Below are 16,938 nucleotides of genomic sequence, written 5' to 3' on the forward strand. Positions count from 1 at the left end.
ATGCGAGGGGCAAATGGTCCAACTGATAAGCCACAACCTGTGAGAGTGAGAAGCAAGCAACTGATCTAGAACGTCTCCCATGTTTCCTACCTTATCAATGAGAGGCGGATGGCGGTTCCATGCGCGCTGTTCTCTCCTTGACCATCTGCTCCCCAGCAGCGCTGGTTCCAAGAGAGCGGCCTGGCACTTCATTCATTCCAGCGACAAACCCGTAAGGCGAGCCAGCTTGTGTTTCAGGCAGCGTACTAGGAGCTGGGGATGCGCCTGTGAACTAAGCAGACTAAAACATTGGCCCTTTTGAGTTTATATTCCAGCGGGGAGAGACAGGAATAAATAACTGATATAATCCATCAGTAAATTAGGTAGCCTAGAAGAGAGGCATGTGACGGAAGGGGCGTGGGCTGGCCGGGGGCCAGGTGTGCCGTTGTTAATGGGCTGCTCGGGGTCAGCCTCATTGAGGCGGTGCCATTTGAGCAAAAACTGGAACGTGATGAGGGATCAAGGCACAGGGACATCTGGGGGGACAGTAACAAAGTACCAAAATATCCAAATGGCGTGCTGTTAGGTATGGGGGTTATAAGCTTAGAGGGGAGGACAGATATAAGCAATTATGACAAACTGGTAAGTACTGACTCTCAACTCTAGAAAACAAACGGAGAGTTGCCAGAGGGGAGGTGGGTGGGGGGCCGGGGGGTGACTGGGTGATGGGCCTGAAGGAGGGCACGTGATGTGATGAGCCCTGGGCGTGATACGCAACTGATGATGAATCATTGAACGCCACATCTGAAACTAAGGATACACACTATATGTTGGCTAATTGAATTTAAATTTAAAACGTGATAAGTACTGCCTAAGATATAAAGAATGACCTCGAGTGGAGTCAGGGAACGCTAGCCCGAGGGGGAGATGATTCTAGAAGGTCGACAAGGGTTTGGCCAGGTGACGAGGAACACTGGGCCGATGGGACAGCACGTTGGGAGTCAAAGATGACACAGAGGACCGTAGACTGGTGATCTTTGAAGGCCCTTTTCCAGAGGGGCCACACTTCATTTGTCTGGTGAGGCCCCAGTCATGTGAAGGCACACCCAGAGTTCTGGATGCAGCGCGTTCCATTCGAAGCACGGAGCCTACTTTGTTCGGCCAAACCTCACTAGTGGTCTTTCAAGTTGTTTGCAGCTTCCCGCTATGACCCGAGAAAGCTAGGGTAAACATCTTTGTTCATAAAACTTTTTTACACTTGTTCAGCTATTTTCTTAGCACGAATTTCAGGAAGTTAAGCTGCTGGATTCAGGGGTTTTCATATTTCAACCTTTGATACGTTTCCCGCTTGGCCTTCCAGAAAGAAGGTGTCAATTCTCAGTCCTACCAGCAGTGTGGGAGAGAGGCTCTTTGCCCACATCCTTACCAACAGTTTGTTATTTTTAGTATCTTATCCCAGAAATTGAATATAAAAATAAATATGAGGAGAAGACAGTTCCAAGCTCTGAGAAGGAAGTTTCCGAAACGGATCGTTTTTCCTGTCTTGTTCGATAAAAGAAATGAGACGGAGGCCATCCTGCCGGGCAGACTTTAAATCGTGAGTATGACGGTTCAGAAATCCGAACTCAGGATGCAGCCAATAGAATGATCAGACCGTTTGTACCCATTACCTTAGGAACGCCTCCTCCAGCTTAGGCACCACCTCTGGCCCTGGGGTGGGGCAGACCTGAAGTTCAGGGCCAGCTCCACCCCTCATTCGCTGTCTGATCTTAGGCAAGTTACTGTAAGTGGGTGTGCCTCGATGTCCTGGTCTGTAAAATGGGCCGGTGAACGCAGCACATATCTGAAGGAGTGGTCATGAGAGACCACAATGAGCTGTAGGTTCTGGCCTCAGATGAGAAGCTGTAGCCGGAGAGCCATGCATCCTGTCAGCATGAGGCTGGAGACCCAGCTCTACTCCTTCTGCCCCCTTTTATGCTGCAGGGTGAGACCCCGGGGAGTCGTGACAGGATTTCAAGGTTACCTGGGTCATGAAGGACTCCTCAGACCGCAGTCCTGGCCCCTTCCCCGCCCCACAGCGGGGAGGCTCGGTGTCCCTCTGCCATGAGCACCCCCTGGCCCCCATCTGTTGCTCAGGGGCGTGGCTTGGGTGGAGGAGGACTTGGCCGGTCTTGGGCTCTCCGAAAGGACCAGAGGCCGTGTGGGGGAAGAAGACATGCCCTGCGGACACATAAAACAAGGAGAGATCCACCTCAGCGTTTAACAAGTGTTCTTTTCTTGCCCTACATCATCGTCACCGTCACCACCGCCATCACCACTGAACTCTCAGGCATTTCCGAATCCACTCCGCGGCTGTCGCTGCTGCAGCCAGACGGTCGCATTGTCAGGTTGACACTAAATAAGGCCCGTCCGCACGGCCTGGACAGCCTCTCATGCGCCCCTGTCTTCCCTTCCGGGGCAGCGTAATGCCTTCTAGGAGAGTAAGAGCTAGCGCTTCTCGAGAGCCTATGGCGGACCAGCCGGCCCTGTGCCCGTCATACGCGGGGCACCCCTGGGAACGGCAGGTCACCTTATCCTGAATGGACAAACCTCAGTTCACTCTGAGGATCACGGCCCCGCGGGGTCGTGATCCCAAGCCAGCCTTGGGAAGCCCGCGCTCCTCACCCCCTTCTGAGCCCTTCTGCCGCGGCCAACTAGCTGCCCGACCCCTAGGCAAGTTTCTTAACTTCCCCGCATGTTTCCTCATCTGAAATGTGTGCTCATGGTAATGCCTATTTTCGGGGGTTAAAGGACTTTGGTACAGGCTGCCCGGCCCACGATAAGCTCTTCATAAACCACAGTTGTAAAGATTTTTTTTTTTTCTTTTTAATACGATCAGGGAGGGATCAAGAAGAGGAAGGAGATTCAGCAAAGGAGACCGAGCAGCGGCACCAACAAGATCAGGGAGGGGGAACCGGGAGAGAGGGGCGTCATGGAAACCGAGGGGAGAGTATGCCGGGAAGGAGGGGCCCTAACGCAAAGGGCTACTCAGAGGCCGGTTTCTTCTGAGAAGACAAAAGAGCAATTTTCATCTCTTAGCGACCGATGAGAAGAAAGGAAGAAAGGAAGAAAATTGGCCTATAGCTTTATTTTTTTAAGCTTTTTCTATTTAAATTCCAGATAGTGAACGACAGGTGTTATAGGGGTTGCAGGTGTACAAATAGAGGGGTTCGACACTTCCATACGTCACCCAGCGCTCATGGTGACAAGTGCCCTCCTTCATGCCCATCCCCTAGTTCTCCCATCAGGGTGTCCCCTGGAGTTCAGTCTGTTTCTTGCTTTGCCTCTCTCTCTCTTTTCCTCCTTTGCTCATCTGTTTTGCCTCTTAAATTCCACGCACGCGTGAAACCACAGGGTGTTTGCCTTTCTCTGACTGACTTGTCTCGCTTAGCATAACACTCTCTAGCGCCATCCATGTCACTGCAAATTAGCCTACGGCTTTCAGGGAAGCCTTTTTTTTTTAGACTAACTCCATTAATCTGATCAGAATGCTCAGGTGTCAGTTCCAAGTCTTCTAATTAGGGAAAATGCATATTTCTTTGGTTTTTTTTTTTTTCTTTAAAGTAAAACAAACAAGCAAAAAGACATGTCAGGTTACATCAGGCTGGTGAAATAAAAATTCAGACAATCTCAAACTGACACTGCGGAGAGGAGGGGAAAAGAAGAAAAAGGGATGGATCACAGTACAGGTTTCCAAAGCAATGGTCTATACTGAAACCCCCAGACTAACTCCCGTGAAAAGGAGGGTAGGAAATGGACAGAACTTACTGGTGTTTCATTCCATCTTTCTATTCTACCTGGTGCCACAAAGAACTTACGGCCGCCTATACTGTGTCTTTGGACAAATATTCAACAAGTGTTTCCAGAGTACAATCGAGAAAAAAACGATCGGGAAGCGGCCTGCTATTCTACTCTAGACTAGATGAGGGAGAAAGATAGCTCCCGAGGGGAGATTCAGGGAGACATAGAAAGGAATTAAGGGTGAAAGTCTACATACGCTGTAAAGCACTGGGGGCCCCTGCGGCTTTGGGGGCCTGAGTGGAGCTGCCACTTACCTGGGGGTGGCGGAAGGGCCCCCTTTGGCTCGGGAGAAATGAGGGTGGCTTTCATGGTCCCAGAGGTGCCCCAGAGGGATGCAAAGAGTGGCCCTGTCCTGGCCAGTTATCAGCTAAAGGATCTGAGGCAGAGAGGCCCACGCAGTCTCCTTCTGGCCCAGAGGGTTGAGAAGGCTGAGGCTTAAGGCAAATTCGGGGTGCTGAGGGTGGGGGAGGGGAGATGGCAGAGCACAGGAGGCCGAGCCTCCAACCCTCACCACCGTCACCACCGAGGGGTGAGTGTGGGTGGCCGAACTGCGGGGTTTTAGGGCCGGATTGTGAGGTCATTGATGGAAAAGGAGCAAGAAGCCAGGGAGGAGCCGAGGGGCTATTTCTGGAAAAAGCAGCACTTCAAGGCGCGTTCTGGGTATGGCAGCCCAGGGAAGACCGCCCCGGCTTCTCCTGCTCCCTCGGGGCCTCAGCCTGCACCCCCCCACCCCTCCTGAGCTGTCGTCAGCTGCTAGCCTAACTAAAACCCCAGTGTCTCTCCCAGAGCCCCTCAACCTCCGCCATTCCTAGGACAACACAGCCCCAGAGTTCTGTGTGACCCCCTGGGCTCTGCGATTCCTCCCAGGCTTCTTGAGGCTGTGGATCTCCGTGTGTTTCCCTGGTCATCGCGCCCTCACGGGGTGGGGGGCAGCTCCCCTTACCCAAACAGCTCTGGGCTTCCCCCGATGCCGCCACCCCCCGCCTCCCCCCCCCCCCCCCCGCTGCCACTGCTGTTTATGGTAACCTCTCAGCTCGGTGGAGTCCCCATTTCAGGCACGACAAATGCCCCCGGGGGGCCTCAGTTCTGGCATTCGGTTCCCTCTCGGCACCCTGCCCTAAATGCAATCACCCCCCACCCCCAGCCGTGTCCTGTTCACAGAAATAGGGACATGTGCCCCTACACAAGACCCAGGGGCCCTCTGGGGCTGGGGCCACACGCGTCCTCTTTTATCACCCTCCAAAATGAGACCCAGAGATGAGACAGGGCAGGTTCCAGGAAGGTCCACCTTTTCTTTCCCTCCCTCCCCCGTGAGTGCCCTCCACTCGACTGAAATGCGGGGTGGGGCTTCCCGGCTTTCTGATCACCAGTACTTCAGGTGCCACCGGGCAACTCTGATGGCGGCTAGTCTCAATTCTTGGGGTGGGGAGGGGTTGCCTTGGAGTCCTCGGGGGCGCCTGTGTCCTCCAGCAGATCCCTTCAGGGCTTATGGGGGGAGGCTCTGGCTCTATCAGGAGCCAGAGCCTCCCGGGCTGGGCTCCCAGGAGGAGATGCCCTCTCCTTCCCTTGACTGGGGAGTGAGGAGCGGTGGCGTCGGGGCCCCAGGAGAGAGTCCACGTTGGGACCGGGATGTCCACAAGCAGCAGGAGCTACAACAATCCAAGGAATCCATCTGGAGGAGGAAGAGCGCTCCTCCCCCGAAGTGACCAGGAACGGCGTCCCCGGAATCCCCCACTTGGGGGCTATTACCCCAGCGCCAGGCCCCTCCACTGGACTCCTTTGGATACAGTAGAGAGGAAGAAAGCATTGGGGCGGTCAACAAGTGGGTGCCATAATCTGGCTGTATGACCTGCGGGACAGGCCAGTTGTGGCAAGGGGCTCTGTCCATCTCCCTCTGGGGACTATTTCAGCCCATTTCTTCATCCCTTTACCACAGCTGCAAATTGAGGTTGATCAGAACCCCACCCGGGGGTCCAACTGCACCCCTTTATAGCTTTGTACTATATTTCTCTTGTTCCTTTTTCTTTACCTTTTCCTAAAAGAGTAACACAGAGACATTAAAATAGATGCTGATATATATTTATTGACATAGAAAGAAGCCCACGACATACATTGTTTGGTGAAAAAATACAGACTATCGAACGGCACTTATATTTGATCACTTTTATCTGCACATATATCTGGGTACATAGGTAGAGGGAAATATCTAGAAGGACATTCGTCAAAGGGTTGACAATGGTTAGATCAGGGTGGAGAGTTTGGGGTAACTGGTGCTTTGACTTTTTTGTACTTTTCTTTATTGTTTGGAGGTTTAACGATGCATTATGCCACTTTCACAAAGAGAATAAAGCCATCAAAGAAATAGGCACACAAAGAAAACAGACCCTTAGGCAGCAGAGAGGGAGTGGGGAAGCAAGGGCAGAGGTCAGGCCGTCTCCCTCCACTGAGCTGGTATCCAAGACCCTTTCTGCTCCGCTCCGCAAAGAAAGCTGCTTGGTGGATTCATGCAATTAGAAGCGCCCCTCCCTAGTCGTCCCATTGCCGGACTCGGAGTTTGGGTTAAGGGTTCACTTAAGGCCGGGGGCTACCACCTCACTGCGGCTCGGAAGGGTCATCTTGTTTGCCAGGGGCCTCTCGCGGCCCCTCCTCCTCCGTATGGGTCAGCTCCTGCAGGGTGATGATCAGATTCTCAAACACCTGGGCCCTGTTGCTCTCATTGTCACAGGTCTCCTTCGAGTGGCCCTCCTCACCGCAGTATGAACAGCGGATCGCGTGTTTTCGCTTCCTGGCTCTACGCAGATTCCCAGGATCATCATTCTTATACCCCGAACCCCCACTGGTGGAAGGAGACTGAGCCCGGGAACTGCTGGGGGAGTCAATGACTAGCACTCGGTCCCGAGGTCTGGGCCTGCGTCTGGGGAGAGGAGACGCCGAAAAGTGCAGTGGAGGGTCCGGAGACTCCACCAGGATCACATCCTCGTCGGAGTCCTCGAGGGCGTCGTCTATCTCTATGACGTTGCAGTCAGCACCGTCCACCACTATCGGGGGGGAGCCCTGGGAGGCCACTGGACTGGTGGCCCTCTCCACCACGGGCTCAGATCTTTTGGGCCGTTTCTGCTTAATGAAAGTGTCGTCCCAATCCTCTTCCTCTCTTACCATTTTGATTAACTCTAGGAAACTGGGGAGTCGCTCCTGCTCATTTGCGTACGTCCTAAGAAGATGCTTCAGCCTAAAGCGCAGGTCCCCGTTCAGCTCGGCCCCTATAAGGAGCTGGTGCAGGCGACTCTGGTTGGCATCTTTCTGAGCTATGATCCCTGCCTGAATAGCGTTCTGGAGCTGCACCTCTAAACGGATCACATAAAGGGAGGCTTTCTCCCCCTGTGCCTGCAGGGTGTTAAAAAATTTACCGTGAGCGGACGCACTGCTCTCAGACTCCCCAAACACCAATTTCATGGCGCGCAAGAAATCAGCCACGCTTAGGTTGGGGTTGGCCGCCTGGAGCAAAAGCATGACCTCCCTGGCGGGGCCTCGCAGGGTTTTGAGCAAGCGCTTGAGCTTTTCCTCCTCAGACATATTCCAATCGGGTAGGGCCCCATTGACTTGGATCAGCCAGTTTTCGAAGGTTTCTTCCCCCTGGGCTGGCACCACCCTCCCCGAGAACACCTTCATGTTTCTCTCGGCCATGGTGGCCATTAAAGGACCGAGACTTCTCCCCAGGGACCTCAGCATAGAATGGGCCCAGGGCGGCAACGGTGCGTTCTGCCGCCGGCTATTACCCATGCGCGCAATGATGCTAGCCATGACTGACGACGATGGGGTGGGGGTGGGGGGGTGGGGATCCGAGTATAACAAGACGCTCAGGCTCCGTGGAAATGCCTAATCTGCGGGCGCGCTGGGGCACTCCGCCTTCCTCCTGTCTCAGTAGGGACTGTAAAAAAGAAAAAGAAAAAGAAAAAACAAAACAAAAACGGGGAGTAGTTAATAAAGGAACTGGCTGCAATGGTATTCTCTCCCTTCCTGAATGTCCTGCAGTACAGTTTATATCTGCCCACTGCCCTAAAAATATCCTCCAGGAGACCGGCAATTACAAGCTCACGGAGCCAGCCGGTGTCTCCGTTGTTAGCAGGGTGCTTTTTACAGCCACATCCATCCCCTCCCGCCCGTCGTCCAGGAGGAGGGAGGGCAACTGTTGCTTCTAAGTGTAATAGTGGATGGAAGCTGATATTGGGCCCTCAAAATAGAGCACAGTGGTCACAGATTTATAGGAATAAATAAGGTCTCATCAACCTCCTGGTCTCAGGTCCCAACCACACCCCCTTCTCAAAGTTCTCCCCTCCCCCGTTATTTCTCAGATTCTCACGGGAGCGCAGGAACAGGCGCGCGCGCCTTTATTCCGCTTCCAGCTTCTGCAGCCGGGGGCCTCCGTGGGAAAGCTCGTCTCCGGGCTCGGGCCGATCTCTGTCCACCGGGGGTCGCCGATCCGGGACCTCGGGGCGTCCAGACTGCGCCGCCGCGGAGGGCAGGGCAGGGAAGGGTCAGGTGCAGCCTCATCCCTCATCCCGCTCCCTCCCTCCCCGCATCCTCCCTCCCCGCCTCTCCCCCGCCCCCCCGCCCCCCCCCGCCGCCTCCGCCGCCCCCCCCCCCCCGCCGCCGCCGCCTGCGCCGCCTCCGCCGTCTGCAGGCGGAAAATTCCTCTCCCACCTTCTGAGTACGAACCAAAGCGACCCCCGCCCCAGGATATTTCCCCCGGGAAATCGTCGGCCTACCAGCTCTGCAATCGGCCGCGCAGAATTCAAGTTCGGATTCGGCTCTGATGGCCTGCCACGGAGACAGGGAATAGGAGTGGGACACGCACAGCCACACACTCCTCTCCAGAAGAGATGAGGAGATGCAAAGGGGGGGATCAAGGCAGACAGCTTGCGTTCCTCCCCCCCCGCCCCCACCCCCCGAAAACGCCCCCCTTCTCAATCTAGGCAAATCCTACCCATTAGGCAGCATCCAGGGGCACCCCACTTCCTCCCTGAGCGCCGCCGGGCCACGGGAGTGCTCCTGACCTTCGCAGTCCTCGATTCCCCAAGCGGGGAGCCGCCCAGGACTGGTGGGGCTTCCCCTCCTCTCTCGGCGCCGGGCCGATCGCGCCCCCTTTCTTTACCTGCGCTCGGGCCTTGCCCGCGGTGGACGCCGCCTTCCGGTCTCCGCGGCCCTGCAGGGGAGAAGGGACGGGCACGGCCTCGGCCGCCCAGCGACCGGGAGCTGCCCGCGGAGCGGCTCCGCACGGCCTCCCAGCGAGGGGTAGCCGAGTCCAGACAGCGCGGTTCCCACGGCAGCCGCCGCGGCTTTTATCCTCTGCCCACTGAGACAAAAGAGCGTGACGAGAGGGCCGGCGCGGCCAATCAGCGGGGCGCGGGGGCGGGCTCCCGCGCGGTCTCCAGCCGGATGCAAATGCACGCCCGCGGAGGCGGTGGCGGCGGCGGCGGCGGCGGCTGCGGCGGGGGGGGCGGGGGGGGCGGGGGGGGGCGGGGGGCGCCGGGGAGGGGGAGCGTGAGGTGGGCCGCCGATCCGTCGGGTGTCAAGCGCAGCTGCATTGCCTCGACTGGAAGAGTTCGCGACTCTTCCCTTCTTCTGTCTCCCTCGGCTCAGCTCCGCGCCTCGGGGCCGGGTGCATTAAACACGGGATGGAAATCAAATCGACGAGAAAAGTAGTTCACCTTTGTATGGGGCGGGGGGAGGGAGAGAAGAGCATTAGCGCTTTCTGGGTGCAAACCCGCTCGCCCAATTCTTTTACTGTGAAGAAGGTGGTAGTGCGTCCATTGAACAGTGAAGGTCCTCAGGCATCCAGGCGCTTAACCAGTACTCACCGAAGGATGGGTGCAAGGCTGGCTGCATGAGAATCATTTTGGGGCGCTTGTTAGATAGGCAGACTCCTGGGCCCCGAATCGGGGGGATTCTCATTGCCTAGGACTAGAGCTGGGCGTGGTTTTGCGCCTCGTATTTTTGACCAGCGCTGCAGTTAATTCTGAGAGGATGCAGGGAGGATGGTGAATGAGTAAATGGACCTGCCCTCAATGTATCTGTTCATAGCATTATCTGTGGTGAAACGCAGCTCGGGAGCAGATGCCCCTACCTGGGGGGTCCGTGGTCTTGCCGAAATTGTATGCAAAGATTCTGGACTCTGTAGGAAACTGAATCACGGCCACCCAAATATACCAAGTCCTCATCCCTGGAACCTGTAAATGGTACCTTGTAAAGTGAAAGAGTCTTTGCACTGGTGGTTAGATTAAGGATTTTGAGGTGGGGAGATTATCCTGGAGTATCTGGGTGGGCCCTAAATGCAATCACATGCGCTCCTGAGAGAGAAGAAGAGGGAGAGCTGACGCACACTGAAGAGGAGAAGGTGACATGAAGACAGAGGCAGGGAGTGGAGTGGTGTGGCCACAAGCCCAGGAATGCTGGCAACGACCGGAAACGGAGAGGCCAAGTTGGGAGCACTGCCCTGCCCACTCCTTGCATTCGCCTGAAGAAACTGATGTTGAACTTCCGGTCTCCAGAACTATGAGAGTATAAATTTTTCTTGTTTTAAGCCGCTGAGTTTGTGGTAATTTGTTATGGCAGCTGAATCCACAGCTTTGTCGATTTTTAGAGGGGCCTGTGGTCCAGTAATGGTTAAAAACCCCTCTCTTCCAATCTTTCTTCATTAATATCTTGCTCCTTTGGGGCGCCTGGGTGGCTCAGATGGTTAAGCGTTTGCCTTCGGCTCAGGTCATGATCCCAGGGTCCTGGGATCGAGTCCCGCATCGGGCTCCCTGCTCCTTGGGAGCCTGCTTCTCCCTCTGCTTCTCTCTCTCTGTCTCTCTCTGTCTCTCATGAATAAATAAATAAAATTTTTTTAAAGATTTTATTTATTTATTTGAGAGAGAGAGAATGAGAGATAGAGAGCACGAGAGGGAAGAGGGTCAGAGGGAGAAGCAGGCTCCCCGCTGAGCAGGGAGCCCGATGCGGGACTCGATCCCGGGACTCCGGGATCATGACCTGAGCCGAAGGCAGTGGCTTAACCAACTGAGCCACCCAGGCGCCCAAATAAATAAAATCTTTAAAAAAAAATCTTTCTCCTTCATTTTGTACTGCAGGAAGAAGTGTGAGGAATAACACACCCTTCGACCAGACCCCCCGAACTGCAGCTCTCTGCCGGTGATACAGTTCTTCCGTTTCTCACCTCGAGGACAGGGTTCTAGGTTGCCCTTCTGTGAGCTCCTGAGTGGACCACTCCTTTGCTGGATTTGGCATCCCTGGCCTCAGAGAAGGAGCCACCCCATGAAGGATGAATGGGGCAGAAGCTAGGGGCTCCATGTACTAGCCTGCTAGGGCTGCCATAACAAAGTGCCACAGATTGGGTGGCTAAAACCACAGACATGGATGTTCTCACAGTTCTGGAAGCTAGCTGTTCAGGTCGAGGTGCCCACGGGATTGGGTTCTCCTGAGGTCTCTCTCCTGGGCTTGCAGAGAGTTACAGTCTCGCTGCCTCTCCACAGGGTTGATGCTCTGTGTGCCTGCTCTGATGTTCAAATTTCCCCTTCTAAGATTTTATTTATTTATGTATGTATGTATGTATGTATGTATGTATGTATTTGAGAGAGGAAGAGAGAGTGAGTGAGAGGGAGAGAGAACCTCAAGCAGACTCTGCGCTGAGCACAGAGCCTGACGCGGGGCTCGATCTCACAACCCTGACGTCACGACTGGAGCCGAAACCAAGAGTCGGACGCTCAACTGACTGAGACACCCAGGCGTCCCTCCAATTTCCTCTTCTTATAAGGACCCCAGTCATATTCGACTAGGACCCACTCTCACAGCTTCATTTTGACTTAATCACTTCTTTTCAGGGCCCATCTCCAAATACAGTTACATTCTGAGGTACTGGAGGCTAGGGCCCCTACACACGTTCTTTGGAGGGACACAGTTCAGCCCATCACGCTCTATTTTCCCTTACTTTTGGTTCTGGGAAAGCATGTCTCCTTTTCCTAATGTACAGTGTAGCCAGGAGGTCCCTGTGGGACTTTCGGGGCTCAGGGTGGTGGTGGCATGCACTGTCCAAGGGGACCACCCAAGTTCAAGGTTGTTGCTGTGTTGCTTGTTCTTGACTGGTGATGCTTGGAAGTAAGTGAACAACTGGATGCCCTTCAGCTCCTGTTGGATTCTTCTTTAGCCTGTCGAGATACTTCGCCTGCTCCTTCCTGCTTTCTTATTTCCAACCCTACTACTTAGCATCCCTTGGAGTATATGATCCAAATCTGGAGGCGAAGCCCCTTCCATCTCAGGACTGTGGCCTGTCTCTTGTGGATGGAACAGTGTAGGGTGGGGAGGGTGGTAGAAGTAGGGAGAAGGCAGGCCGGCCACCTTGCAGAGTCAGGGGTGAGCTGGCAGTGGCTTATGGGTTAACTTCGGACTGTTCCTTTGGCTCCCCAGCACTAGGACATCTGACCCTGGCCTCTAAGCAGATTCTTTTTCTGGATTTGAACGGTTTCATCACCACGTCAGGTCATTTGCAGCTGGACCTGGTGGGTGGCATCCAAGAAGACAAAGACGAGACCTCAGAGCTCTGGCAGAAATGTTGAAAGGAAACAGAGGGTGTATCAGGTGTCCAGGTTGGGTCATTAGAACAAAGAGAGGGTCTTTCCACACGGGGCTAGGAGGAGCATTTGCTAAGCCAGCTCTGGTCGGTTAGAGCATCCCTTATCTCTGGCTTCCTGTTTTGGGGGTTTCCGGGGACACTTCCAATCACAACGATTCAGGCTCTGATGGCTCTAAGGAGGCCACATTTTGTTTTCCAGTTGCAAAATATAAACTTTAAAAAACCCGATGATTACGAGCTAAAACTTTCAGTCGAATCAGTAATAGCTACCTTTGGTTGCCTCGCTCCTCTTTGTCAGGAATTTCCCATCCATTATGTCCCTTCAGCATCTCCAGCAGTCCTGTTGAGACATTGTTCTCCCACCAAAGTAGCTAAGGGCTTGCAGACACTTCACACCGGAACTCTGGCTCATGGGAAGTCAGAGCCAAGTGGCAATGTTTATGAAAGACCCTCCCCAGACTAAGCTGGGACCCCATGGGCAGCATCTCTCATGAAAATAGTCCACGAGATGGTGATAAAAAGCTATTTTTAGACAAACAAAAACTAAGAGAGTTTGTCACTGGCAGACTGCACTAATGGAAATTCTAAAGGATGTACTTTGGGAGGAAAATTATCTTAGAAGAAGGAGATGCAGGACGGAATGAAGAGCAAGGAAAGTAATAGTACGTGGGCAATACAACTGAACATTGATGGAAGAAGGAATCATAAAAACGTCTGTTCTGTTTTTTTAAAAAATAAAGTACTTTACAATATGAAGAGACGTCAGGAGCGACATAAGTGGAGCTCAAGTTTTCTAAGAACCTCATTTCATATTGGAAGTGATTTAGGTACTTATTAAATCTAGACTTTTATCAAAAGTAATAATGTATGTAGGAAGTAATAGGATGTAATTATTAAAATAATAGCAAGAAAATGTAAATCTTCAAACCAGGAGACAGGGGAAAATAATTTAAAATTTTAAAATTTCTCAATTCTTTTTAAGTCAAGAAAGAAGAGGCAAAAGAAGCATAGGCAGGGGGGCGCCTGGGTGGCTCAGTCATTAAGCGTCTGCCTCCGGCTCAGGTCATGATCCCGGGGTCCTGGGATCGAGCCCCGCATCGGGCTCCCTGCTCCGCGGGAAGCCTGCTTCTCCCTCTCCCGCTCCCCCTGCTTGTGTTCCCTCTCTCACTGTTTCTCTCTCTGTCAAATAAATACATAAAATCTTAAAAAAAAAAAAAAAGAAGCATAGGCAGAACCAATACAAGCACAAAATAAAATGGTAGCTTGGGGAAAAAAGGGGTAGCTTGAAACCCCAATCTATCAATAATTTTATTAAATGTTTATGAGCTAAATGCTCAAGTATTGTCAAATAGGATTATCAAATACATCCATATGCTGTTTAGGATAGACAAATCCAGGGCGCCTGGGGGACTCAGTCGGTTAAGCCTCTAGCTCTTGGTTTCAGCTCAGGTCATGATCTTGGGGTCGTGAGATCGAGCCCCGTGTCAGGCTCCATGCTCAGCGGGGAGTCTGCTAGATATTCTCTCTCCCTCTCCCTCTGACCCTGCTCACACAAGCTCTCCTCTCTCTCCCTCTCTAAAATAAATGAGACTTTAAAAAAAAGGGGGGGTCACCTGAGTGGCTTAGTCGGTTAAGTGTCTGACTCTTGGTTTCAGCTCAGGTCGTGATCTCAGGTTCCTGAGAGCGGGCCTGCATCCTGCTCGGCGCTCTGTGCAGAGTCTGCTTCAGTTTCTCTCCCCCTCTCCCTCCGCCCCTCCCCTCCCCAGCACTTGGGGAGAGAAATCCAAAATATAAGGATACAGATAGGTTGACAGTAAAAAGGTGGAGAGAGATAAATCATACAAATAGTTATGCAAGTGATAGAAAACATGTATAGTGATATTCACATCAGACAAAATACAATTAAAAGGCAAAAAGCATTATCAGAGATACAGAAGTTCATTTCATAATGATAAAAGATTCAGTTCACCAGGAATGATTATGCATTTATAACAAAACCTGGAAAAGTTAACTTACTAGAAGGAGAAATAGACAAATATACAATCAGAGTGGGAGGTCTTTCCCCACCTCTCTCAGTACTTCGTCAAAGAGACAAAACACATGTCTCTAAGGATATAGAATTTTTGAACAACATAATTAATAATCTGAGTTTATAGCCAAAGTATAGGACATTGCAATCAATAACTACAGAAGACACATACAGAACCTTTATAAAATTTGACCATGTACTAAGCCAAAAGGCAAGTCTTCACACATTTCAAAAAATTGGAATCTGATCATAATGCAAATAAGTTACACATTGATAACTATAAAAGATAACTGGAAAATCTCTGTATGTTTGGAAATGAAGATACACATTCTGGAATAACTGATGGGTCAAAGAAGAATGATAATGGAGTTACAAAACATTTGTAGTTGAACAATAATGAAACTACATCAAAACTTGTGGGATGCAGCTAAAGCAATGCTTAGAGGGAAAAAGTATCTCATAGCAATGATGAAAGGCCAAAAGCTGATGAGTTAAGTATCCACTGCAAGACTTAAAAAAGCAAGGGGCGCCTGGGTGGCTCAGTCGTTAAGCGTCTGCCTTCGGCTCAGGTCATGATCCCAGGGTCCTGGGATCGAGCCCTGCATCGGGCTCCCTGCTCAGCGGGAAGTCTGCTCTCCCTCTCCCGCTCCCCCTGCTTGTGTTCCCTCTCTTGCTGTGTCTCTCTCTGTCAAATAAATAAATAAAATCTTTAAAAAAAGACTTAAAAAAGCAAACAAGATAATCTCAACAAAAGTAAGAAAACATGAAATTATAAAGAACAGAAATTAATGAACTAGAAAGAAAGAAAAAATCCCCACAATTCAATGTCCTCTCTTGACAATTCTATTAAACATTGTACTGGGGTATGATCTAATGATTTATAAGAAATATATATTTTGTCATTCAGATGACCAAAATAATATTCCTCAGATATATTGATTCTTCATCCCCAGTTCCTGTAAATGCTTCAGAGGCATAAAGGTGAAGTGGGTGTCTTGTTATTGATGAAGGTTGACTTTTGGACCCCACACAAGGGTAGGGGCTGGTTGCCAGGAGGACCAACCAAGTGATTAAAGTGTTGGAACTGGGCCTGGGCGCCTGGGTGGCTCATTTGGTTAAGTGGCTGCCTTTGGCTCAGGTCATGATCCTGGAGGCCCAGGATCGAGCCCCGCATTGGGCTCCCCGCTCAGCGGGGAGTCTGCTTCTCCCTCTGACCCTCCCCCTTCTCATGCTCTCTCTCTCATTCTCTCTCTCAAATAAATAAACAAAATTTAAAAAAAAATAAAGTGCTGGAACTTTCAGTCCCACCCACACTGGAGAAGGGGGAGGGGCTGCAGGTTGAATCAACCAATGGCCAATGGCTTAGTCAATCAAGACTGTGTAATGAAGCCTCCATAAAACCCAGAAAGGACAGCTTTTTGAAGAGCTTCCATGCTTGGGAAACCAGAAGGCTTCCACATGCCACAGAACCAGGCCCCAAGCTCCGTGAGGACAAAAGCTCCTTTGTTCAGGACCTCACCCTATATATCTCTTCATCTGGCTGTTGATTCGTATCCTTTATCATATTCTTTCATAAACTGGTAAACATAAGTGTTTCCCGGAGTTCTATGAGCCACTCTAGCAAGTTAATCAAACCGAAGGAGGAGGTCGTTGGAACCTCCAATCCATAGCCAGACAGAAGCACAGCGAACAGCCTGGGCTTGAGACTGGCATCTAAGGTGGGGGTGGGGGACCCTCTTGTAGGACTGAACCTTTAACCTGTGGAATCTGATGCCACCTCTGGGTAGACAGGGTCAGAATTACACTGAATTCTCAGACCCCCTGGTGGTGTTTGAGACTTGCTTGGTGTTGGCCGGGGGAATCACCTCTCCATGGTGGAGTTGGGTCTAGGAATCCTGAAAAGATGGGGGTTCTAGCCAGGGAAATTAGGCCAGAAAAAGAAATACACAACATCCAGATTGGAAAGAAGTAAAATGATCTCTATTTGTAGATGATACGATTTTGTACATAGAAAAGCCGAAGGAAACCACTGAGACACTACTAGAACAAATAGATTAGTTCAGCATGATTGTAAGATACAAGATTACTATACAAAACTCAATTGTATTTCTATACACTAGCAATGAACAACCCAAAAATGAAATTAAGAAAACAATTCAATTTACAGTAACATCAAAAATAAAATATTTATGAATAAATTTAAAAAATGTGAGACTCCTACCATAGGAACCACAAATCATTGCTGAAAATACTTAAAGATCGAGGGGCACCTGGCTGGCTCAGTCAGTAGGGCATGTGACTCCTGATCTCAGGGTTGCAAGAGTTTGAGCCCCACATTGGGCATGGAGCCTACTTAAAATTTTTTAAAAAAGAAATTAAAGATCCAAATAAATGGAAAGATATTTCATGTTCATGAATTGGAAGACTTAGGATTGCTAAAATCGTGATCTACAGATTGACCTAC

The 16,938-nt window shown here is 51.3% G+C and overlaps 2 protein-coding genes across 4 annotated transcripts in view; both read right to left on the bottom strand.

Annotated features, from left to right (window-relative positions):
* Positions 1-5,881: 5,881 nt before the first annotated feature.
* ZCCHC12 (zinc finger CCHC-type containing 12) lies at positions 5,882-9,248 on the bottom strand. 3 transcript variants are annotated; one of them, XM_035725535.1, is made up of 4 exons: positions 8,972-9,248; positions 8,586-8,637; positions 8,180-8,321; positions 5,882-7,747 (listed from the first exon to the last, which is right to left on the bottom strand). In XM_035725535.1, exon 4 carries the CDS (start codon positions 7,618-7,620, stop codon positions 6,412-6,414), a length of 1,209 nt encoding a protein of 402 aa, XP_035581428.1. In that variant the 5' UTR covers positions 7,621-7,747; positions 8,180-8,321; positions 8,586-8,637; positions 8,972-9,248; the 3' UTR covers positions 5,882-6,411. The 3 variants fall into 3 exon arrangements, with proteins under 3 accessions (XP_035581428.1, XP_035581430.1, XP_035581429.1); XM_035725537.1 differs by having other exon boundaries at positions 8,804-9,248; XM_035725536.1 differs by lacking the exon at positions 8,972-9,248 and having other exon boundaries at positions 8,586-8,794.
* Positions 9,249-9,368: 120 nt separating this feature from the next.
* Positions 9,369-16,938, bottom strand: part of IL13RA1 (interleukin 13 receptor subunit alpha 1) — an 81,442-nt gene continuing 73,872 nt past the window's right edge. The window contains exon 11 of the mRNA XM_027607821.2: positions 9,369-9,527. Within this exon, the coding sequence (XP_027463622.1) occupies positions 9,456-9,527 (72 nt within the window). The 3' untranslated portion in view covers positions 9,369-9,455. The remainder of the gene's footprint in view (positions 9,528-16,938) is intronic.

This window comes from Zalophus californianus, chromosome X (genome assembly GCF_009762305.2).
Source record: "Zalophus californianus isolate mZalCal1 chromosome X, mZalCal1.pri.v2, whole genome shotgun sequence".
In the NCBI taxonomy this organism is placed as follows: Eukaryota; Metazoa; Chordata; class Mammalia; order Carnivora; family Otariidae; genus Zalophus; species Zalophus californianus.

Bases quoted from the DNA above. Each gene is read 5' to 3' on its own strand.
- ZCCHC12 (XM_035725535.1), bottom strand. From the start codon at position 7,620: ATGGCTAGCATCATTGCGCGCATGGGTAATAGCCGGCGGCAGAACGCA.